Source organism: Chiroxiphia lanceolata, chromosome W (genome assembly GCF_009829145.1).
Source record: "Chiroxiphia lanceolata isolate bChiLan1 chromosome W, bChiLan1.pri, whole genome shotgun sequence".
NCBI classification, from domain to species: domain Eukaryota; kingdom Metazoa; phylum Chordata; class Aves; order Passeriformes; family Pipridae; genus Chiroxiphia; species Chiroxiphia lanceolata.
In genome coordinates, this window is record NC_045670.1 from 268,983 (window position 1) to 293,641 (window position 24,659).

The 24,659-nt window shown below is 46.9% G+C and overlaps 1 protein-coding gene across 1 annotated transcript in view; it reads right to left on the reverse strand.

Annotated features, from left to right (window-relative positions):
- LOC116780084 (transitional endoplasmic reticulum ATPase-like) overlaps positions 1-3,879 on the reverse strand; it is a 29,257-nt gene extending 25,378 nt beyond the window's left edge. The window contains 2 exon segments of the mRNA XM_032674567.1: positions 505-616; positions 3,844-3,879. Coding sequence (XP_032530458.1) covers positions 505-616; positions 3,844-3,860 — 129 coding nt within the window. The 5' untranslated portion in view covers positions 3,861-3,879.
- Between the last annotated feature and the right edge of the window lie 20,780 nt (positions 3,880-24,659).

Consider the following 24,659-nt stretch of genomic DNA (forward strand, 5'->3'; position numbering starts at 1 on the left):
AATTATTATATACGATTATTTATTTACCCCACCCCTCTCAGTTGTAACTGCTGCAGCTTCTGACACAAATACTTAGATTCATGTTGCAAAGTTACATTTCAAGTTAATAGACATCATCATCATGGCCAGTCTTTGCGAACGAAGATTTGGGAAAGGTCATTACCCTTCGAACCCGGGCCGCGGTGGTGAGAGCGCTGCATCCTAACCACTAGTCTAGTTTGATTCCCGGTCAGGGAACTCCTCCGGGCAGATGGAGCTCATCAGCCCTGTAAGGCCATCCATCTAGGAGAAGGTCACTCTAAACAAACCTACCTCCTGAGGACCTCGCTGCCACCGTCCAAGCTCGCTCGGCCCTGGCAGATGAACCTTAGGATTAAAGGGTGGGCTCAGTTCAGCGCACACTGTGTCTCACCTAAAAATTCCACTGCGCAGGCTCGAAAGGTTATAGACAGCAATAGATTGCAAATTACCAGATTAAATGCTTTGCTTTTATAGGTGACGCACCTGGGACAGTGACACAACACTGTTGTCTTCATTGATGGCTTCGTCAACAATTAACCGATTGGGCCTGTTCTTCTGCTTCAGAATAGCAGTCGATAAGTCATCTGCTTTAGAACTAGCAAAGAAAACAGAAGTTAATGAGTCCAAGTGATATTACTCCCCCCTTTCACCCCCACCACCCGTTTTGTTCTCCATTTTCTACAGGTTTCTTTGTTGTCTTGTCATTTAGAAACTATACTTGTTTGTAAATGTCCTGGTTTCAGGTAGGATAAAGTTAATTTCTTCTCAGTAGCTGTTACAGTGCTGTGTTTTGGATTCACTATGAGAATAGTGTTGATAACACACTGATATTTTGGTTTTTTGCTAACTCGTGTTTATCCTAAGTCAAGGACTTTTTTTCTTGTCTCATGTTCTGCCAGTGAAGAGATACGCAAAAGAAACTGGGAGGGAGCATAGGCAGGACAAGTGACCCGAACTGACCAAAGGGATATTCCACACCATATAAAGCCATGCCCAGTATATAAACTGGGGGGAGTTACCAAGAAGGGGGAGCCAATCTAGGTTCGGGAAGGGGGGTCTGGCATCAGTCAGCGGGTGGTGAGCAATTGCATTGTGCATCACTTGTTTTTCCCTTTTTATTATCATTATTATTAGCATTTACCATAATTACTGTATTTTACTTTATTTTCAATTATTAAACTGTTCTTATTTATGATTCTCCTCCCCATTCCACCAGGTTGGAGGGGGTGGTGGGGTTGAGCGAGTGGCTGCGTGGTACTTCATCTCCAGCTGGGCTTAAACCACAACAGTAAGAGAAAAGATAATATTATTCCTAGGCACCAGTTTCAGGAGTTCAAAGCAGAATGCTTTCTGTCACTAAATATAACTACTTTACTAATCAAATGGAAATAGCTATGAAGCAATCTATAAAAAGAAGTGGTCAGTGAGATGCTGCTGACTCTAAGATGTTTTGCCTAAAAGAATTTGTCAGGCTCGTCTGAAATCACATGTAACCACTACGATGGAAACAAAAGTTCAAGTCCATTTGGTGTCAAATTCCAGATAAATAGGGGAATTAAAGGACAATGCTGCAGCTCCCCTGACAGGAAGAGTTGTAAGAGTTTAGCCTGTCACAGCCTATTAGTGAAACGTACCAAGCCAGTAGAAATATTCAACTGCTCATGAAAAATGGGGTTTCCTTTTTTTTTAGGATATAAGCGCCTTCCCATAATACCTTCATAGGAATCACTACAGCTCTAGCCTACTATACCATAAGATATGTGACAGATAATTCATTATCTGACCTAACAGTTCTGCAGACAAAGAAATTATGACAGCTACACAGGAGAATGATGTTATTGCTCCTACAGACAAGAGTAAGGACTTGAACAGACAAGCACTACCCATCTTCCAATAGCAATTTAGAATATTATTATGACCATCTGCTATCATTGCATCTCTCCTGGGGGTTCATAGAATGGTTTGGGTTGGAAGGGACCTCAAAGATCATCTTGTTCCCACCTCCTGCCCTGGAAGTGTTAAAGACCAGGCTGGATGGGGTTTGGAGCAACCTGGTCTAGTGGAAGGTGTCCCTACCCATGTCAGGGAGGTTGGAACGAGATGATCATTAAGGTCCCTTCCAACCCAAACCATTCTGTGATTCTATGATTACATCACTTCATCACTTTTCTGTGTCAGAGCTCTCCTTGTTCAGCATGTGATAATGCCCAGAGGCTATGCATTGTGGTAGATAGTATGAAGAGCGAGATCAGAAAATAATTACTGATTCTCCTGAAAATGACTATCAACCTTCAAAGCTCCACATAAAGTAGGGAACTGACTTGTTCCTGCAAGTCTATGTTAAATATACAATGAAAAGTCACCAACTCAAAATTATTCCAGCTTTAGTAACAGAAGTGAAAACAGTCATGCCTTCTGTATGCTGGTGTACCTTTTTATCAATACCCTCATGAACTCACTTCCTAGATAAAACCTGTCAGTGTTTTTTTACCACCCTGAACATCCCTATTACAGTCTGAGCTACTTTCTCTGGGTAAGTATTAAAAAAAAAAAATCCCTCAAAGTAAATGAGTGAAATATCTGATGACTGCAGCCACTTACTGGAACAACACATGACAACCAAGCAGTGAGTTCATACCCATGCTCAAGATGCCAAGTTCTCAAATACTGTTTTAGACAGGTATACACACAAAACCAAGAATCTCTTCAGAAACACTCTGTTAGATCTTGCAATGCTATACTCTGCTAAAGCTCAGTTCAACAAGATGGCTGCCAACAGCATTGACCCAAAAACTGTAACTAAGAAGTAACTGTTTTCCAGTTGCAGAGTAACTTTTGTGAATTCCTATGTGGTGAGAACAACTTTGCAAAAGTATAAATTTCTTTTTAAAAAACACTGTTCACCTCACTCAGACTCAAAATACCATCACTTCCACCACAAGCTCTACTGCACACTAAATTCTTGGCACACCTTGCTGGAACTGACTTAGTAAGACCAAGTGGGTCTAAATCGCAGAAGTTGCAAAAGAAAAGGAGAAGATAAACCACAGACACTAAAGGGACTGAAAGAGCCTCTGGCAAAGCTAACAAGTCACTTGAAGTTTTCCTGGATTTAGAAATTATTTTTACTCCTCTCAAGGGACTATGAAGTGACTTGCACACGTGGCCTGGGAGCTGAGAGGCCAGTATTACTCGACTGATTTTTGAGGAGCACAAAATATGACCCTCAGCCTGGAACTGAAAACCGACTGAGGCAAGACACTGGAGACAAAAATATAGCTGATTGCCTCAGCTGCCACAGGGGCCAGCCCGGTATAACATATCGTCATCTTCTAATACCAACCCTCTTCCAGCCCCGACCCGGCCGCTGCGGACCTGCGGGGAGGAGACCGGGACATGCCTACTCCCCCCCCTCGCCAGCCGCTCCGCCACTTGCCCCGGCGCTCTAGGGCCTGGAAGACAAAGCCCTCCCTGGCTGAGGCCTAGCCCAGGCGAGACGGCCCCGGCCAGGCCTCGCCCCCCATTACTCGACACTTCCCGCGGAGGCCCGGCAAGCGAAGGGAGGCGGCGGCGGCGCCCAGGGCCCCACTGCGGACAAGAGCCTGGCTGGGCGAACGCGAAGAGCGGCCCATCCCCCTCCCGGCCCCACCCCTACCTCCTCAGAACCTGAATGACACAGCAGGATCGGGGGAGGATCGGGCCCGACGTCGGGTCCAGCCTGGGCAGCGCCGCGCGGAGGCGAGGTAAGGAGATCTAGGCCGAGCCGGGCCCAACGTCAGCCAGGCCTATGCCGCGGCCTGCCGGCGGACGGCCCACACTTACTCGGATCCTGAGGCCATGGCGCTTAGAGGAAAAGAGGCGAGGCGGCCGGCGACAGCTCCTCAGGATGGTCGACAACAGGTCTCAGACAGACTCGCGGCGGTGGTACGTCAAGGCGCTTCACACTGACTGAACCTCAGAACCGACTCGTCGGAAGACTCCACCTCGCGCTGCCTCACCTGCCTAACAACGGCGTGCGCTGACCAATCGGAAATTTCGTCCGGCCAGCATCTCAGCCAATTGGAGAGGCGGAAGCTAGGGGACGAGGAAAAAAAAGAACGCACGTTCTCCCTCCTCTGTCCCGCCCCTCTCTTTTCCCTTCCCAATCATCACGAGCCAAGCGCAACACCCGTCAGCCAATCGCAGCTCCTTCCTTGCCATGGCTGTTCTACAGGGCAAGACGGGTCGAGCAGCCAATGGCAAAAATCCACCAACGCGAAAATCCAGGCGGAAAGTCTCACCACGAAAGTCATCTGAGATATCCTCGCCTCGCGATTGGCTAGTGCCCGAGCAAAGGGAAATGCGCGAGTAGGGTTGCAGCCAAGCAGGAGAGGCGGGAGGTGGGTGCTTGGAGAGCAGCTGGAGTGCGCTGAGCAGGCCTGGGCTCAGCTGAAGGGACCGCGCGAGTGGGCGCGAGCAGCGAGGCGGGTTTGGCCCCGTCGGAGGCGGTCTCTTAGCCTCGGCGAGGCTTTGGGGGGACATGCTCCAGAGGCTTAATTTCCCCCCGAGTAAAAGGGTGTGGGGGAGGGACCCAGCCCTTCCTCTCCACCCAAAGGTATCTGCAGGACTCCTTTTCTGGATTTGTTTCTTTTTTGGCAGGTTTTTCTTTTCCCTGATTGATTTTTTAGGCAGGACTGGACTGCCCCACCAGGCCCCACCGCAGGACCCATGTTCCAAGCCACTTATTCCAGCACAGACCCTGACCCATCAGGGGTTTGAAGCTCTAGTTCCCCTTGAACCACCTAAAACAACCATCCTGCAGCTCTTCCACCACCAGCCACCCCTCCACGACCACTTCTCGGTCTGCCACTTCTCGGTCTGTTAGGGCACTCACATCCCCACCTGGGTGGCATTTACTTGGGGCCAGAAACATTGCTGGAGCCAAGTGGTACTGTACCCACAGCCCAAGCCCCGCTCATATCAGGAGGAATCAAATGTGTCTGATGGCTGTTCTCAACCATCCACTGCTGGCGGGCACTCCCTTGTTTTCTCCTAGATGCTTATGAATAATTTAATGACCTGGTGCTCTCTTCCAAGGAGCCAGCTAATACTTAATCCCTGCCTCCTCTGTTCTGCCCTCCTTTTCTTAAAGCCCAGGCAGTAAGGTGGGACTGAAGAAGAGCAGCTATGGGGCTCTCCCAGCCCAGAGGAGTCTGTCTCTACTGAATTTAATCTCTCTAAGCAAGGCATTTGTTGTGGTTTAGGAATGGTACTCCCCAGTTCAGTGTCCCCACCGAGACTCTCCCAAACCACATGCTGGTCTCTCTCGCTCCCCCTTCCCACTGCAGCGGGATGGAGTTGAGAATTGGAGGAACAAAAGGTGAAGATTACGGGTTGAGATAAGAACAATTTACCGGAAACAGCAGTGAGATAAGAAAATGAACGGTAACAGCAACAATATTTTAAAAAAAAAAGTTATAAGAAAAGAAACAATTCCATCCTCCACATTTTCTCAACCGGGAGGGACCCCTTTTCCTTGGAAGCAAGAGAGTCCCTTTCCCCTGCCCCTGGCAATGATGTGAGGTGGTATAGAATAACCTCCCTCTCAGATACTGCAAAAATTAACCCTGTCCTGGCCAGAACTAGGATGTTATCCACCCCTTATTCTATATCATCTACATCATGCCCAGGTCCTACACCTTCTAACTATATACATATATATATATATATATATATACACAAGCACAGGTATCATTTCCATAGTCAATGGCCATCCATCAAAGATGTCTGTTGAGTTCATTTAATCCATGACTATGGATTCTATCTGTCCTAGATGTCTTCCAGGGCAGGAGGGCTGGTGTGCTGTTGGCTGGTTGCAAACCGCATCAGGAGCTCACGACTGGTGTATCTGGAGCAGTCCATACTCATTGTCCATGGTAGTTATGACATACAGTGGCAGTGTCATTCAGCAACCAATATCATACAATTCAACATTACAGACTGTTCTCACCCAAAAATCAAATCCCCTGGAAGTACACATTGTGGTTCCTTGTCCCTCTGCATTACCTGCCAAGTGCATTCAGGCCCCTGAGCAAAAACAATCCCACGGATAAGTTTGCCTTTGCTTGAAGCAGGACTAATCCAAACTGTCTTTCCTAATACATTCCTCATATGCACCATAGGGACTTTATCCCCTTCTGCAGTACATGGAGGTTTTGATTGGGCAGAGCCAGCTCGATTGGTAAAATCTCTAGTGTTAACTACCCAGGTGGCCCTCACTAAATGTAAATTCCAATGTTTGAAGGTCCCACAACCCATTGCTTTCAATGTGGTTTTTAACAGTCCATTATATTTGTTTTTCCCAGAGGCTGGTGCATGATAGCAAATATGATATACCCACTGGTATACACTCTGGCCCAGGTGTCTATGAGGCTATTTTTGAAATGAGTCCTGTTGTCTGACTCAATTCTTTCTGGGGTGCCATGCTGCCACAGAACTTGTTTTCAAGGCCCAAGATGGTGTTCTGGGCAGTGGCGTGAGGCACAGGGTACATCTCCAGCAATCCAGTGATTGTTTCTACCGTTGTAAGCACATAGCGCTTACCTTGGCAGGTTTGCAGGATTGTGATGTAATCAATCTTCTGGGCCTCCCCATATTTATATTTTGACCATTGCCCCCCATACCACAGGGTCTTTACCCACTTGACCTGCTTGATTGCAGCACGTGTTTCACAGTTACGGTTAACCTGGAAGACAGTGTCCATGGTTAAGTCCACCCCTCGATAACGAGCCCATCTGTATGTTATATCTCTTCCCTGATGACCTGAGGCATCATGGGCCCATCGAGCCAGAAATAACTCTCCCTTGTGTTGCCAGTCCAGATCCACCTGCCACGCTTTAATCTTGGCAGCTCAATACACTTGTCCGTTGTTGTGATGTTCTTCAGTAGCCCGACTCTTGGGTATGTGTGCATCTACATGATTGACTTTTGCAGCCAACTTCTCTACTCAGGCAGCGATGTCTTGCCACAATTCAGCAGCCCGGATGGGTTTCCCTCTGTGCTGCCAATTGATCTTTTTCCATTGATCCAGCCACCCCCCCAGAGTGTTTACTACCAGACTTCAGCAGGTGTGGATGGGGAGACTGACTGGGTTAGCTCGAGGGGTTCCTGGCTTGTAGTCCCAAAGTAATGCTGTATGCTTCTAGCAAGAGACTCACTTTGTGGGAAGGTCATCTGCTTCAGACACTGTTGGGAGCAAAGGGTTAAAAGCGGAAGAATGGGGAGGAGGATGGTAGATTCGCTCAAGTGACCTTGCAGGTGGGAATGCTAAGGCCTGGAGAATAACAGTGTGGGAAACTCCATATATTATGCCTACTGCTGTTTATCCTCTGACTGTTTTGAGAAGTAGAATCTCTCTGTAGAGATAATGTAGGTGTTTGGAGAGACTTGGAGGCATTTTCACGGACATGCTTGAGCTCCCTGTTTTGGGAGAGAGAAGATCAAAGCTCAGAGATCATAAAAAGCGCAGGAGACTTCACAGCATGGTGGTAAACTACACGTGCGCGGGCCCTTGATAAATTGGTGCAAACAGCAGGCCTGCCACCCGCTAGCATGGACTGAGCCTAACGGTGCCTGCATTCCCGCTTGTGTGCCTCTGTCTGGGTATTGCTTTGGGATCATCTGGTTAGCAAGGTAATAAAATAAATTTACTCTTTGCATTTCAGCTGTGGTTTTGTGGTTGTTTTGGCTGCCTGCCTGTGTTGACTCACCCAGACATGACACCAGGTACAAAGAGAAAGGCCTGAAAGAGAAGGGAGTATTGCAGCATTAAGAACTGCAGCATTCCCTTGCCATGGTCTGACAAGGAAGTTCACTCTCTATGCTCTGTGCAGAGCCCCCAGCTCTGCCCCCAGCTTCTGCCCTCCCATTTGCCATCACAGAACTAGGCTTTGGCTTGGTGTCAGCTCTTCTGTGCCCTGGGGAGTCCTGCAGAGCTACAGCCCATGGTCTCTCAGAGCAGACATGAGGGAAGCTCTTCATACACATTGGAGCAAGCTAGCAGTTGCTGAGCTAAATTGTCCACACAGTTTGAGACACAGGTGTCCTGGTCTTGGCTGGGATAGAGTTCATTTCTTCTCAATAGCTGGTACAGTGCTGTGTTTTGGAATCTGTATGAGAATAATGCTGATAATACACTGATGTTTTGGTTGTTGCTGAGCAGTGCTTACCCTGAGTCAAGGGCTTTTCAGTGTCTCATGTTCTGCCAGTGAGGAGCTGCACAAGAAGCTGGGAGGGAGCACAGCTGGGACAGCTGACCCAAACTGGTGAAAGGGATATCCCACACCATAGAACATCATGCTCAGTATATAAATTGGGAGAGGTATTCAGGAGGCGAGCTGATCTAGGTTTGGTGACAGGGTTTGGCATTGGTCAACAGGTGGTGAGCAATTTTATTGTGCATCATTTCTTTTTCTTGGGTTTTATCTCTCTTTTGTTTCAATTATAAAACTGTTCTTATGTCAACCTAAAAGTTTTACTTTTGATTCTCATCCCTGTTCCAGGGGGGTGGGGAGGAGGTGGGTGTGGAGGATTGGCTGGCAGGACGGGGACATATGGATGTAGCTGGAGCTATGGATGAACTGTTGGAGTATAGAACACGGCCTGACTAGGCCGTGAGAAAATCTGAGATAGCAAAGCTACAGTGTCTTTGTGCCTGCTACTTGGCTGGTAAACAGGAACAAAACAAAAGCAACTGAGAGCCACCTGTGTCAACATGGGAAGGGAGTGAGAGGTGGAATCAACATTTGAGCCAAAGCCAATGGTGAGCTCGGCTTTTGCAATATGCATGAGCTAATTATGGGGCCTATATTAAGCTGTTAGCACTTATCAATAAACGAAGTTTGTTGATTCTCATATTGAGCGTCCCTCACTTCCCTCGTCGCGACAGGTGGGGGTGAGTGAGTGGCTGCATAAGGGTAGAAGACCCTTCTGAAAGATTTATTGCAAGGAGATCAGGGCTTGTTTTGCTTGGGAAGACTTTCCTGACTGGAAGAGGCATCTTTCCCAGAGACAGTTTTAGATGTTTTCACTTCCTGCATTCCGGAGAAACTCTCCCTGGTGTGAAAAAAGGTAAGTCCTTGCAGACATGTGAAGGCCCCCACAGAGCAGGGGCTGGGGATGATAAAAGCCCTGAGAAGAACAGGGCCAGTGTTTGAAATGCCTTTAAGGTTAATGTTCTTTAAGTCTAGCATTCTCAACTTTGGAAATAAATTTTCCTACAGTCCTTCCGCTGCCTGGCATTTTGGGGGTACCTGCGGGTTTTCTTACTTCACAGGCTGTGTGGTGTCTAGTCGCCATCTGGGCTTAAACCATGACAGTCCTTTTTGGTGCCCAGTGTGAGGCTTGAAGGGTTGAGATAACAACAGATCTGACCAGAGCATGTTAAAACAAGATTGTGATAAACATTCATTGTACTGGTTTAATAGTTGCTGGTTACAATGTAGATTTATTTGCTCTCACAATTGTTGCGTTTTGTCTCAGGCTTGTGTTCTGTAACACTGGTAATGCCTTACTTGCAGTATGTGTTCCCTGGGGTGATTTTTATTGTCCTTGTGGCCTGGGATAAGACTAACATTGTGGGGTACTTTGTAGTATTGGCTTATGATATGGTAGAATTGCTGGTCGGGACACCAATCTGGTGTATGTATTCAGCATTGCAGGCACCTCTGTGCTTTGGGAGTCATCTACTGGGAACAATTAATAATCACACCTTTGGTCTTTTCTCCTCAGAGAGCCAACCTATGGGGAAGATACCTTCCTACATCTTTCTTCCCTCCTTCTTTCCTTCCTTCTCTTCCAGGCTGATTACAGTAGCATTTGAGAATTTTAGATTTTGAATATGCTTTGAATACCCTTGAAACCAACCTGGTCCTTTTGCTAGGAGCCAGCATGTTGCTGCATATGGTTCAAGTCTTGTTTAAGGTCAGACAGTTAATTAAGAACATCACTCAGAGATCTGCCCCAAGGCTGGATAGTTCAGAGTGGCGGGGTGTGTGGGATAGTATGGGCAAGTACCTAGGGCAGTGGGCACCTCCAACGTGTTTGCACCTTACTGTCATGACTTAAGACAAAGTTTATTAAAGAAGCCCTGCCATTGAGTCACGAGGCGCAGAAAGGACTCCCTTGCTTTCTAAACTCCTTCTCACAAAGGAGCCTGGGTACAGCTGGATCCAATCTTAGCCTCAGATTTTGTCAGTGGTTTAAATTTAGGGAATTATAGAGGTGTGATTGAATTACTTTGTCCTGCAAGTTTTAATGATAGCAAATCAGATATATTTATATAAAATTCATTATTTATTATGACAAATGAGCAGACAAATGAACAGACAAGTGAACAGATGAAAGATCTTAATCAGAGTTATTTGCTACACAGTGTAAAAGCTAAAACCTACTAGTAGAGTATATGATAGCATAAAATAGTATAGTGCACTGTATCAAAGCAATTACATTAAAGCAATTGTATCAAAGCTAGCAAAAAGAAACAATCATTAAGTAGAGATTGATATAACTCACCACACGATGAACACGGGCAGATCTCTCACTTAACCTCTGGGGAGTAACCATGAACAGGCATCCCTGCTTCACAGGAGAAGCTCCACACACTTCAAGGAAGTATGTGGAAGAATCTGATATATGAAATTTGGACTGGGCTTTTATAAAGTGATTGACTGCTAGTCAAAAATTTACAGGCCAGCAAGCAGCTTCTCTGTCAAATCCTACTTCAAAAAGCAGGATGTGTGTTTGAAGTTTTGTGAACCAGCTTGGTTTTAGCATAATTCAACACCAAAACCAGTACCCTGGCACCACCAGTAACTCACCACAGATAACTTGTATGATAGCTTGCGTTGTTTGCATTTCTCTGACTGGATTTTAGGTCTTATAGGGATAGAACATCCTGCAGCACTTACCCCTGAGCAAGTGCAGAATCCAGAAAAACTAGATTTTAGCTGTCATCCAGGTGAGCCTGGCTGCTCTGATGCTGGGACAATGGGGCTAGCAGTTTGGAATTAGAGGGTAAGGAAGCCAGGCAGCTGGGATCATTTGCTAAGGAACTCAGCATTGACAAAGTGATGGGGGAAAAAGACACAAGCCCTGAGCCTCTGGAGGTGGCTCCTGGCAAGTGTGAGGGAAAGGTATCCCTATAAAGATGATATTCCATGTCAGCCAGGTAAACGGACTGCAGTAGAGAAAGGTATCCAATGCCTGAGGGAATTAGCCATGTGAGAAATGAGATATTATGACCCGGAAAATGCACAGTTCCCCACGGATCCAGATGAAGTCCAATGTCTATGACCCATGTAGTGGAAATTTATACAGAGCACACCAACGGCACATGCCAACATTAATTTGGAAAGATGATACACCACTAACAATGGATGAAGCAGTTTGTCCACTCCAGGAATATGAAGACACTATTTCTTCTTTTCTTGTCTCAGCTGTGGAGAAACTATCAGATAAACTGTCCCGGGAGTTCCAGCAATCCAGAGAGGATCTGTCCTACTCCCCACCTGTATAGGCCGGTATCTCAGCAATTGACAGCAGGAGTCCTCTTGCTCAAGAGAGAGGATACAGAAGGTACACAGTACAGGGTACCCTGTGGTTTTACCTGTGGGACCACAGAGAGGACATGAGGAAGTGGGATGGAAAACCTACCTTAACCCCAGAGGCACGGGTGCGGGAATTGCAGGGAGAAACAACCATAAATGGGAGTTCTTCCAGGAAAGTTCCCGCTCCAGTCTCCAGTGGACAGTTTTCCAGGCAGAATAGAAGGGCTGATCATACTACTGACTCTATGGAGAGAAGTTCTACTCCATTTCTACAGGAAGTTAGTGGGAATCTTGTGATCAGTATTAGAGGGGCCCTGCCCCCAGCCAGGTAGAGAGAGAGAACGGTTTACTGGACTGTGTGGATCCGATGGCCTGGCACCTTAGCCCCATAGGAGTACAAGGCTTTAGTAGACACTGGTGCACAGTGTACCCTAATGCCATCAAGCTATGCAGGGACAGAACCCATCTGTATTTCTGTAGTGACAGGGGGATCCCAACAGCTGACTGTACTGGAGGCTGAAATCAGCCTGATTGGGAATGAGTGGCAAAAGCATCCCATTGGAATTGGCCCAGAGGCTCTGTGCATCCTTGGCATAAATTGTCTCAGGAGAGGGTATTTCAAGGACCCCAAAGGGTATTGTTGGGCTTTAAGTATAGATGCCTTGGGGATGGAGGAAATTTAACAATTGTCTACCTTGCCTGGTCTCTCAGATGATCCTTCTGTTGTGGGACTGCTGAAGGTCGAAGAACAGCAGGTGCCAATTGCTACCACAATGGTGCACCGGAGGCAATATCACACCAACTGAGACTCCATAATTTCCATCCATAAGCTTATTTGTTGACTGGAGAGCCAAGGAGTGATCATCAGGACCCACTCACCCTTTAACAGCCCCATATGGGCCGTGCAAAAGTCTAACCGCTAATGGAGACTTGACAATTAGACTATTGTGGCCTGAATAAAGTCATGCTGCTTCTGAGTGCTGCTGTGCCGGACGTGCTGGAACTTCAATATGAGCTTGAGTCAAAGGCAGTAGAGTGGTGCCACAATGGATATCACTAATGCATTTTTCTTGATCCCTTTGGCAGCAGAGTGCAGGCCACAGTTTGCTTTCACCTGGAGGAGTGTCCAGTACACCTGGAATCGACTGCCCCAGGGGTGGAAACACAGCCCTACCATCTGCCATGGACTGATCCAGACTGCACTGGAACAGGAGGGAGCTCGAGAACACCTGCAATATATTGATGATATCATTGTGTGGGGCAAGAGAGCAGAAGGAGTTTTTGAGAAAGGGAAGAAAATATTCCAAATCATTCTGAAAGCTGGTTTTTCCATAAAACAAAGCAAAGGGACTTGCACAGGAGATCCAGTTTTTAGGAGTAAAATGGCAGATCCCAGTGGATGTGATTAACAAGATAACAGCAATGTCTCCACCAACTGACAAGAGACACAAGCTTTTTTTAGGTGTTGTGGGATTTTGGAGAATGTACATTCCAAATTACAGCCTGATTGTCAGCCTTCTCCATCAAGTGACCCAGAGCCTCTGGCAGAAAGCACCAGGGTAGACTTGAGGTCAACCCCTATGGTTTTGGAGTCAGGGATACAGAGGATCTGAAGCCTGCTATACTCCAACTGAAAAGGAGATACTGGCAGCTTATGAAGGGGTTCTAGCTGCTTTGGAGGTGACTGGTAACGAAGCACAGCTCCTCCTGGCACCCCGGTTACTTGTGTTGGGTTGGATGTTCAAAGGGAGGGTCTCCTCCACACATCATGCATCAGATGCTACATGGAGTAAGTGGGTCACACTGATCACACAACAAACTTGAATAGGGAATCCCAGTCATCCAGGAATCTTGGAAGTGATCATGGACTGACTAGAAGGGAAAAATTTTGGAATGTCACCAGAGGGGGAGGTAATACTTGCTGAAGAGGCCCCACTGCATAATAAATTACCAGAAAGTGAGAAGCAATATGCCTTGTTTACTGATGGATCCTGGCGTCTTGTGGGAAAGCATCAGAGATGGAAGGTGTATGGACACTCCTATGACAAGTCACAGAAACTGCTGAAGGAGAAGGTGAATTGAGTCAGTTTGCAGAGGTGAAAGCCATCCAGTTGGCCTTAGACATTGCTGAATGAGAGAAATGGCCAGTACTTTATCTCTACACTGACTCGTGGATGGTGGGAAATGCCCTGTGGGCGTGGTTGCAGCAATGGAAGCAGAATAACTGGTAGTGCAGAGGGAAACCCATCTGGGCTGTTGCATTGTGGCAAGATATTGCTGCCCAGGTGGAGAACCTGGTTGTGAAGGTACATCCTGTAGATACTCATGTTCCCAAGAGTCGGGCCACTGAAGAACATCAGAACAACCAGCAGATGGATCAGGCTGCTAGGACTGAAGTGGCTCAGGTGGATCTGGACAGGAAGCATAAGGGTGAATTATTTCTAACTCGGTGGGCCCATGACACCTTGGGACATCAAGGAAGAGATGGAACATACAAATGGGCTCGTGATCGAGGGTTGGACTTAACCATGGACACTATTGCACAGGTTATCCATGAATGTAAAATGTGCTGCAATTAAGGAGGCCAAGTGGGTAAAGCCTCTCTGATATGGAGGACGATGACTGAAATATAAATGTGTGGTAAGATACATGCAGGTACCCCCAAAAATGCCAAGGCAGTGGAAAGAATCCAAAAAGGTTTATTCTGAATATGAGAACACTAAAAACTTTCAAAGGAGACCCTGAACCAGGCTGCAAAGCAGCACTGGGCCTGAGAAAGACATGCCTCCTGTTTCTTCTTCGAGTTTTATTATCTCTGCTCTCCCCTCTCTCCTTGCTGGATTCAAAGGCCTGTGGCATCTGCAGAGCAAGCTTCTGAAATGCGAGGGAGGAGAGAATAGCACTGTTTTGAGAAAGTGGCAGCGAAGCCTTTCCTAAGCGAAATACCAGACTCCTCAGTAGCAAAATCTTCCAGAAAAGGGTATTTACTCCTGCATTCCACCCCCTTTGCTAAGGAAGGCTTTCCCCACCAGAACCAAAAATACATAAGGTGACAATGTATAAAGGCACATGCACAGCATACACGAAAGGGACAAACGCATAATGCCAGAGGTAAATGTCCCAGTCTGTCTGTTGTGATATTAAACCATTCAGCCAACAGGGCATCACCGACAAGGTGCCATAGTTATCATATGGAGTCCCACCGTTGTCAAGGCCCCCTTGATGCAGCTGGGTCAGCAGTTATGTATAAGCAGCACAGGCCATCAGGCTCAAACAGCCTGCGCAGACTGGAGACAGAGTGCAGCATAGCAGCAACTGGACTGGGCAAGTTCTCAGGTGCAAACACATTGCGTGTGCTCTGTACCTACCATGTGGAAAAAGAAAGAACACAGAGGAAATATTACACTCAAGTACACACATGGTAATTCTACAAGGATATATCTGAATTTGATAGCCCGGGGATGGGGTGACCGCCCACCCAGACCAATGAGGCACAAACCACTCTAGCTGAGCAGGATGCCCATCAAAGCGTGAGCATGAAATCAAAAAACACAGGTCCATGGACTCCCTTCGGGAGAAGGCATTGGGAGGTGTAGAAAACACATAAAACACAGCAACTCGAGAAGCTGATGTTAGCAGCAGAAGTATTCCCAATTCCACATCCACAGCTCGAGGTACATGGGCCACCACCCCCTTGACAGAGGCGGGGTGGTGGTGGTGTCAATGCAGGCATCTGCCAAGCAGCAAACCTACTGACCCCTCTTAATATCCTCCAAGGGTTATGTAATCCCTTCAAATACAATCAAGTACAATCGTGCAGATGAAATGAACAGGTCTGCAAACCTACAAAGCTCCTTGACGTTGTTTGGCCCACTGCCAAACAGCTCTCATCCTGGTCAGTCCCTGCAGGGGACTCAACAATGCTTCCAGGAACGAAACGAACATCTCTCCAGAACAATACAAGTTTTGAACAGTCCAAATAGAGCCAGTCGAAACAGCCAGGATGTCCTTATCTCCTTGCAGTCCCTAGAGCCACCGGAGGCTGCTGTCGGCCCCCCTTCCCTCTGGAATGCACGATGCACAGATAATGATCCGCACCATAGCGGCACTCGAAACAAAGTCCTGGAGGGGGGGCGATACGCACCAGAAACCCCAAAAAAGGGCACCTCTTAATGCCAGAACAACACAAACCTGGCGAGCGGGGGCGGGGCCACCCCCCGTGGCACGGGGCCTCAGCCGCAGCTCGGCGGAGCCAGTTCCTCTGTCTCGGCCTCCGCCAGGAGACGCACCTCCAAGCAACTGCGGGGGAAGGAGGGAGGGAGGCAAGGGGGGGCTATGCCTCCCCACAGGCCACCGCCAGCGTCAAAACTTTTTAAACGCAATGGCCCCATCCCCCGCCCACCGAAACTCGGCCAGCACGCAGTCCCCAGACCCCCGCCAACAAGCGTATAAGAACTGTTTCAATGTCCCTGGGGAATACGACCCAGCAAACTGCACCTCCCCACCGGGCAAAACACACCGCAGCCAGAGCAGGGCCCACATCAAACCAGTGTCCACTGGCCTGGGTTGAATACTTCGGAGACCAAAGACTGTCAAACCATATCCATCCTGCTTCCCAGGACTTCCAAAGAAATTCAGGACAGGGGCAAAAACCAAAGAAGCAGAAAGAGTACCTGCACCCTGTTCCATCAGCCACACGCCAGAGAGGCAGGAAACCAAGTGCTCCAGGACTCGTTGCAGCTCCTGACCATGCTGTTCGTGAGCAGCCAACACAGCCTGCTCCAAGCTCCGTGCACATTTCAGATTGCTGATCTACTCTTCCAGAGCTGCCACTTGGTCCTGCAAAGCCACACTCTCCTGGTCAAGGGCTTTAAGTCCAGTCAGCAGAAACCAGCCCACTTTGCCTGCCAGCACGTGAGCAGACTTATATGCTGAGCCCCATGGCGGTGTACGCAGAACAGCTTCCATCACAGACCTCACTTCGAGCCAGGCTTCCAGAGGTCTGGGGGCAGGGTTTGGCATTGGTCAGCGGGTGGTGAGCAATTGTATTGTGCATCACTTGTTTTTCCTGGGTTTTATATTTCTTTTTAAAGTTACTATTATTATATTTTACTTTGTTTCAGTTATTAAACTGTTCTTATCTCAACATACAAGTTTTTGCTTTGATTCTCCTCCCCATTCCACTGGGGTAAGGTGGGGGGGGGGGAATGAGCAAGCGGCTGTGTGGTGCTAAGTTGCCAACTGGGCTTAAACCACAACAATGGGCTATGCTGCTGGAGCTCTCCTGTGTGGCAGCTGAAATTCCACCCATCCCTCTATACAGCTTCCCTGCCCCATCCTTCCCTGCAGGGCTCTGGGAGAACTTCTGACAGTGAACAGCCATCTCCTGCTTTCAGTTCAGTTTCCACAGGGCTTGTACCAGGTAGGAGACAGCAGCTGGGTCACCTGCAAGACACAAAGGGGAATTCAACCCCCTTCGTCTGGGGAGGAGCAGGTACCTATGGCAAATATGGGTGCCAAAAGAAATGAGGCTGCCACCACACAGAGTTTGATTTCCGGTCTTCCCCTTTTATTAGTGTTCCTTTGTAAACAGCACCTGGTGTTTGTCTTTAGTTAACCGAAATTCCCAGGATCGTCCTAAACCCTGATCCCACACGTTCACCTCGCATCATGTGGTGGCTGTGTTCAGCCATGAGAGAAAAATACATTATCATGCAGACCGTTAAGCGGTGTTCACTTTGAGAACACAGCACTCTCTTTATCAAAAATACCAGTCAAGGCCAAAACACTCTTTTTTGATCCTAATTAACTGAACGCAGGTGCTGCTGGCTCAACTTGTTCCCACAGTCCCCAGTACTGCTGTAGATTGTGGAGTGTTGCAAAAGAAGCATAGAAGCCAGATGAGAGAGGTGAGCATGAGGAAAGGTGGCATAATGGGGAGGAGACCATCCCAGCTGTGTCACAGGCTCTAATTAACCCCAGGGCTGGCAGCCAAGGCAGATGGCATCAACCCTGTGCTACAGCCAGCCACGCCTCTGGACACAGATTGGGGTTTTCCTTGCAGACAGGTCTGCACCCTCAGAGGGAGAGAGCCTTGGTCAGGACTGGGACCATCAGGTTTGGCAGATCCTGGCAAAGCTCACACCCCTACAGTGTGTCAGTATGGCTGGAGCACTGAACAGGAGAGGCTGGCCCAAGTGCCATGGGATTATCCCTGTGAGCAGCACTAGCCATGCCTGGGCTATGCTCAGAAAACATACAGCTCCCGGTTCCACTCCCCTCTCCCCTGACAGGCTTGTGTATTTGGCCTCTGGACTGCTAGGTACGGACACACTGCTTCCTGGGATGAAGCAAAACTCCATCTCTCCAGCACCTCTGTTCTAAGAAAGCAGACCCTCTCTGGGAGAAAGCTGGCTATACCAGGCTTGAGTCTGGGCAGGAAGAAGAGAAACCTCCAAGCTGTCTCAGGGCACAGGTTATGGGCAGGGTTCTGATAATATTCCTCTGACAATAGCTTTGATCTGCTTCTCTAGGGCAGTGAGTTGACCAGGCCCCAGAGGAGCATCTCAAGTATGTAACATTGCTAGTAGCCCTAATGTAGCTCTTGGCATTCAAATAAGTGTGGTCCAAAGCATGAGACCTTTCTATTGAAGACAGCAAAGCAACCCAGGAAACATTTCAGGAAATCCTCTCTGTTCCTGTTATGGATTTACACATGCCAGCCACAATAACAGGGTGGCTCTAGGATCCCGCTGATTAATGTAGGTTTCCAATTCCTCTTTTATTAGTTTTCAGGTTACAGCTCAAGTTGGGTGCCTCTGAGGAGGGACCCCTACCCAAGATTATACCTGTACCACCCAGCACCCGATTCTCAAGTCCAATCACTTAACTCTGGTTGGTAGTCTCTTGATTTCTTATTGGTTTTCACTGTTGCTGGGCTGGCCTTCTTCTGAAGTTATCTCATTCTCTTGGAATGATTTCCTTGGTCCTTATCTTCTTCATTTTGCTCACATCTGCCAGATTCAGCTAGTTCTGTGCTAGCAGCACTAGTTTTATAAAAAATTTTATTCTCGGTCAGCTCTTGCAGCCTAAAGCTTCAATTACTTTAGTTACTAGTGCTAAGCTGCTAATGCTAAATGAGACTATTCAGAGAGAAGAATACAGTTAATCAAACTCCTTCTATAACATCCTACCTTTGGTTTTTTTGGGCATTCCTGTCCATCTATAGTTGGTCTTGTATAAGGACTCTTTGATACCCTTGTATAGATTTCATAAGCATATTCTGCAAACAATCCCAAATACAAGTAAAAACACAACAGGCATAATGACCACAGGTTATGCACAGAAGCATAATAAACACAGGTAAAAGATTTTTTAGCAATGAACTAAATTATGATAATCCCCATCCAGAGAGCAAGTTTTGTAACTACTTTCAGGGAGGTTGTATGCACTCTGGGCTTCTTTGTAGGTAGTTAGGTTGGCCACATGATGGGCCAACAACATAAAGGAATTGCATTCCTTATAACTATGAGCAGGGGGGTATTAGTAAAAGCAGTAAAGAAAGGGATTGTACTAACACAGTTTTGGGAATAACTCATAGAATGGGGTTGTCAATGTATGGTTGAGTCCATTTTGGTGATGGTTTGCCTGCTGTTTTCAATCAAATGTATAAAAGAAAAAGGAAGAAAACACAAAGAAGGGTCAATACCAGAACTAGGGTAAACCACTCTACTGCTATCTTAAGAAGGTATAGAAGATAATCTAAAATTAAACATTAAGTCTCGCATCTAATTCTTCTTCACTGGGCAGTTGGTGCCACCTGCCTTTTCTGGTTATATTTCCCCAGCCCTAACCTTGATGATGGTTTTCCCAACGACCTTTATAACACTGCTCAGGATGACATGGGCCATGGTTATTGCAGGATAACCAAAGCCAACCATGTTGATGCCATCTCAAACCTCCCCCTCTTGGAACTGAGGTTGGAGTGATTGAATACACCAAATATCACACTGTCCTTGATTTACAGTCTCTGATGGTTCAATGCCAAGCAGTGGGTGACCCCCTGGTCCAGGTGGCTCTAGAAAGAAAACAAAACTGACATGGTTCTGGGATTCCTTTGGCCTTTGTAAGCTGAAGGACTGGTCCCAGTTCAATCTCCAAGGTAGGATTGACAGAGTCCCGTGGGGTTGACAGCGGTCCATCTGACTGATGTTCTTTGGTCATTCATTTAACATGAGAGTGGTGAATCCAGTTATCCATTTCTGCAACCTTTACAGCAAAGTAAGAAGTTAATAACACAGTATTATTAGGGTCCAACTTTCCTTTGTGAGAGTGGACTTTTATCATTACTGCACCCCCAGACTGGATATCATGTACTTCCATTCATCTCCATGTAAGAGGCTGGTCCTAGCGGGGACAAAGGTCCCAGGTCTAGCTAAGTGCCTACTGTGGGAAAATAACAGATGATTAGTGAGGAGGATTGTAAACACACTCAAGTGACTTGCAGCTGGGGTGTAGAAAAACACGTAGATCATACTAATCCTTGTTTATCCTTGTGTGCTTGACAAGTAGAACATCTGTGTTTAGAAAACATAGGCCTGTGATAGACTTAAAGACACCCTATCAAGCATGCTTGAAATTCCTGCCCTGCTGTGGGAAAGATCAAAGCACAGTGGTAAACTATGCCTGCACAAATCCCTGATATGCAGGTGAAAACAGCAGGTTTGGTGATCCTCTAGCATGGACTGAGCTCTGCAGTGCCTGCATCCCTGCTTGTGTGCCTCTGCTTGGGTGCTACTTCAGGGATCCCCCAGTCTGTGGGGTAACAAAAATAAATTTACTCCTTTATTTCATCCATGAGTTTGTGGTTGTTCCTGTGTCCTGCCTGTGCTGGCTCACACATTTGGCATAGTCATCAGGATCCAGGAACAAGCATGTCATGGCTGGCAAAAAAGTTGGGGACTGGGACAGCCATGATGGTGACTCCCTGCATTCCAGGATGGCCCAGTTCTGAGTGCTGGACCTGGCCCCCCATGGACACTTTCCTGGCTATATGGGTTCCACCAGAAGCATGGCCTGAAATAGATGATGGGGCAGTGGTTACCCCCCCAGACGATTGAGATCACTGTGTGCGGATTCCCATGGAAAGTGTCATCAGTGTCTTCTCAAAAGCTAGTGGGGAGATGGGGATGGCTGTTAGCTACTGGTCTTAGAGCTCTCGACTGTGAAGTTGTTGCACTACTGAGTAAGATGAGAGAATTGGAAAAGGAAGCTGAGACTTCACAAGATGCAAAGGTGATCGTGCAAGAAGTAATTACTACTCAAGCAGAGTGGTGCCATGGACTGCAAGATACTGTAGAACAGTATGTATTGCTAACAAATGGGGGGGAGGGGATGAGCAAGTGACTCTGTGTTGCCAGCTGAGGTTAAACCACAACAGTCCTTTTTGGTGCCCAACATGGGGCTAAAAGGGTTTGAGATAATGACAGATTTGATTGGAATGTGCTAGATTGAATTTATAGGTGTTAGTGCTGTTTAGCTATTGGGCAGGCTCCTGTTTGCCATGGTGTTACAACCCACCCTGCCAGACAGGAGTAACTTTTGTTTTATTATTAAATCCCTTGGAGTGAATTAAATTGATACTAGATGATCAGTGTTTACAGATATATATATATATATGGTTTATTTTAGAACAATTTGGTTGCAAAAGAAAACAGGTATATAGCCATTGTGGTTGTTATGATCTATAATAACATGGCAATATAAAGGTATTGCAAAGGAAAACAGTTATTTAGTGTCATTGTTTGAGATACCCCAAAAATCTAATTCCTTAGCTCCATCCCCCCTCCCACATCTCAACCTAATGTGGGATGATTCTTTCCAGACAAAAACACACCAGACTCAGAATGGGGGGAAGGGAATATATTACAATGACTGTACAAATAAATACTACAATACATTATACACAACCTTAGCTATCTCTACCATGACATAAGTATTTACAATGGATCAAATCTCTTCTCCCCTCCAAATAAAAGTCCAGGAGGGAACAGATCCCTTCCAGTCTCTGAACAGCAGTAGTATCTTCTAAGGCAGCAGGTTCTCCTCATCTGTCTTCCATGCAGCAGTTGCAACTGGATTGTTGTAGCTGGATCTCTTTTCAATATACACAAGGGGGTCTCCAAGCCCCTCTGCTCTCCTTCGGTCCAAGCGAAGGCCTCACCTGTGGACTGCCAGCAGGGACAAGACTTGCTTGGGGTTTTACCATTTTTCTTAGCCTCTGGGGGAAAACAAGGTCTAAACCACTACATTTAGCCATTTTGGTTGTAATATAGCCACCCAAGAAAATGTGTACGGGAAAAGAGAGAAAGAAAGAGAGAGAAAAAGAATAAAAGGTTCATAGTCACCACTCAAAGATCTCCGGCGAACTTGGTTGTTGTCGTCATTGGTGTCTTGGTCTGTCGGGGAGTGGTGGGAGAGAGAAGCCCACAAAACGTTAAGTTCGATGGGTTTATATACCCTCAGAAACCTTCCTGGTGCCTCCCTGTGTGTGCGTGGGGGGCTGTTTTTGCAGAGGTTGGAGGTGATGGTTTTTGCAAAGTCATTCTAGGCTTCGGTGGGGGGTGCTTTGGAGGCACCCCTGCTAAGAGCTGAGGCCTTCTCCAGGGTAGTGGTGGATGTGTGCACCCACCCTAACCCTAACCCTGGCCCATAAGAGATAAACATTACACACCAAGAGAGTGCCACTGGTCTCTTTTAGATAGGCATTACACACCCAAAGAGTCCTCCCCCCCCCCCCCCATCCAGCCTTCACAAAGTTAACAGTTTGTGGGCTGTGGCCTCCTCCCCTCAGCCTTATCTTCAATCCCCTGGCAGTGGCTTCTTTGGACAGCTTGTTACAGTAGCAATGTTTTAAGTCAATTAAAAAAGTCCAGTTCCTCACACATGGGCTTGCTTGCCTGACTATTAGTTTAGTGCTCGTTAGTTGCTGCTTTTTGCTTTTGCTGCTTGCTGTAGTGCTGTGCTGCTCATCACCTTACTCTGCTGTGCCTGGGAACATTTTGATAACAGCAATGGGTCATGCGTTGATTACAGGATCCAATCTGGACAGGGCAGCAATAACGAGAAGTATCATAGTGCAGCTTTTGAGAGGGGTGCCTGCCTCACTGAAACCCTTGATTATAGCAGCAATCAAAAATGCTGCTGGTAATGTAGGCACCCTAGCAGATACCTTGAGGGAAACTGGGGATGTAACGTTGGGATCATCTGTGAAGGTGGAGAATATAAAGGAAAGCTGGCAAAACCCAAAGGAGTTACATCATGGGCGATGACAAAACCAATGTGGAATGATCTTGGACAAGTTGGTATCCCCCAATCAGAAATAAATGGAATTACAACATCAGAAATGTTTCACTGACGGCAAAAGTTAGCACTTATTCAAAAAAACCAACTGCCTCTGGCCCCACCACCAACTCTATGCCCACCCTCCACCACTGCCTGCCACCTTAAGGCAAGGCACTACCTGGCAAATGCCAAAACAGCAGGGCCTTTTCTCCAAAATTGTTGCCACTGTAGCCTCTTACCCTGAGGGGGACTGATGCCCCTACATTCCTTTAACTATAAAGTAGTGGTCTGAGGAGATTTTACATATCTTAGCTCTGGTGGATACAGGGTATTACATAGTGATATTACTAATAAAGAAGGCACATCACAGATCTGTGGCTTGGGGGGAAACCCCACCCCCCGATCTAAGGTTAACTTAATGATAGGAAACAACTCCCCATTTGTCACAATGGTGCTAATTGCCCCAATTAAAGAATATATCTTGGGTATTGATGTGTTAGCAGGACAAACAGTTGAAACTTTAAATGGTTGCTTCTTCTTGGGGAAGTCACAAACAGGATTTACTATTTGATCTATAACCATCTTGTGTGGGTTCTTGAAGTGGGATCCTGTTGTACTGCCTGTGCCTACTAAGGTGATGACTGTAAAACTGTATCGAATTCCAGGGGGGAGGGGAGGAGGAAATTACTCAAACCATCCAGGCACTTCAACAAATGGGAATCATTAAGAAAACTATGACTGCTTTTAATAATTCTATTTGGCCTGTTCAAAAACCAGATGGCACTTGGAGAATGACTGTAGATTACAGACAACTGAATAAAGTCACACCCCTCCTCCCACTTGCAGTTACAGTGCCAGACATGGTTACCCCTCATAGAAAAAATTAGCAAAAATTTACAGCCCTGGAAGATGGTGATAGATCTTGTTAATACTTTCTGTTCCATTGACATTACATATTTATAAAGCATGTGCACATAATTGTACTATTTGTATGCAGCTACATTTAAGGGCATTATATAGGCCATGGGGAAAGATAAAACAAGGTCAATGGGCCTTGAATACCTGGCAGGGTGATTACATGGGTCCCTGTTGAGGAGGTGGCAATATGTATTCATTGCTGTGGATACAGTGTCAGGACAATTTTTTGCTAAACTCACCAAATATGCTAACCAACATAACACAATCGAAGCATTAGAACAGCTCATTTGTCAATACAAAACCTCCTCACAAAATACAAAGTGAACAAGGAATACACTTTAGTGGACATAAAGTCCAAGATTAGGCTCAAGTGTTAGGGATAGATGGGATATTCCAGATTGTCTACCATCTCATCAGTGGATAAGGAATTGGATGGATGGTCACACTCAAAAGAGTTCTGGTCAACAGCTCAATGTCCAAGTGGAGACCAGTGACAACTGGCATCCTCAGGGGCTGGTATTGGGACTAGTGCTGTTTAACATCTTTGTTGGCAAAATGGATAGTGGGATTGAGTGCACCCTCAGCAAGTTTGCCAACAACCCCAAGTTGTGTGGTGTGGTTGACACACTGGAGGGAAGGGATGCCATCCAGAGCGCCCTGGACAGGCTTAAGAGCTGGGCCTGTGTGAACCTCATGAAGGTCGACAAGGCCAAGTGCAAGGTCCTGCACCTGGGTTGGGGCAATCCCAAGCACAAATACAGGCTGGGTGGAGAATGGATCGAGGGCAGCTCT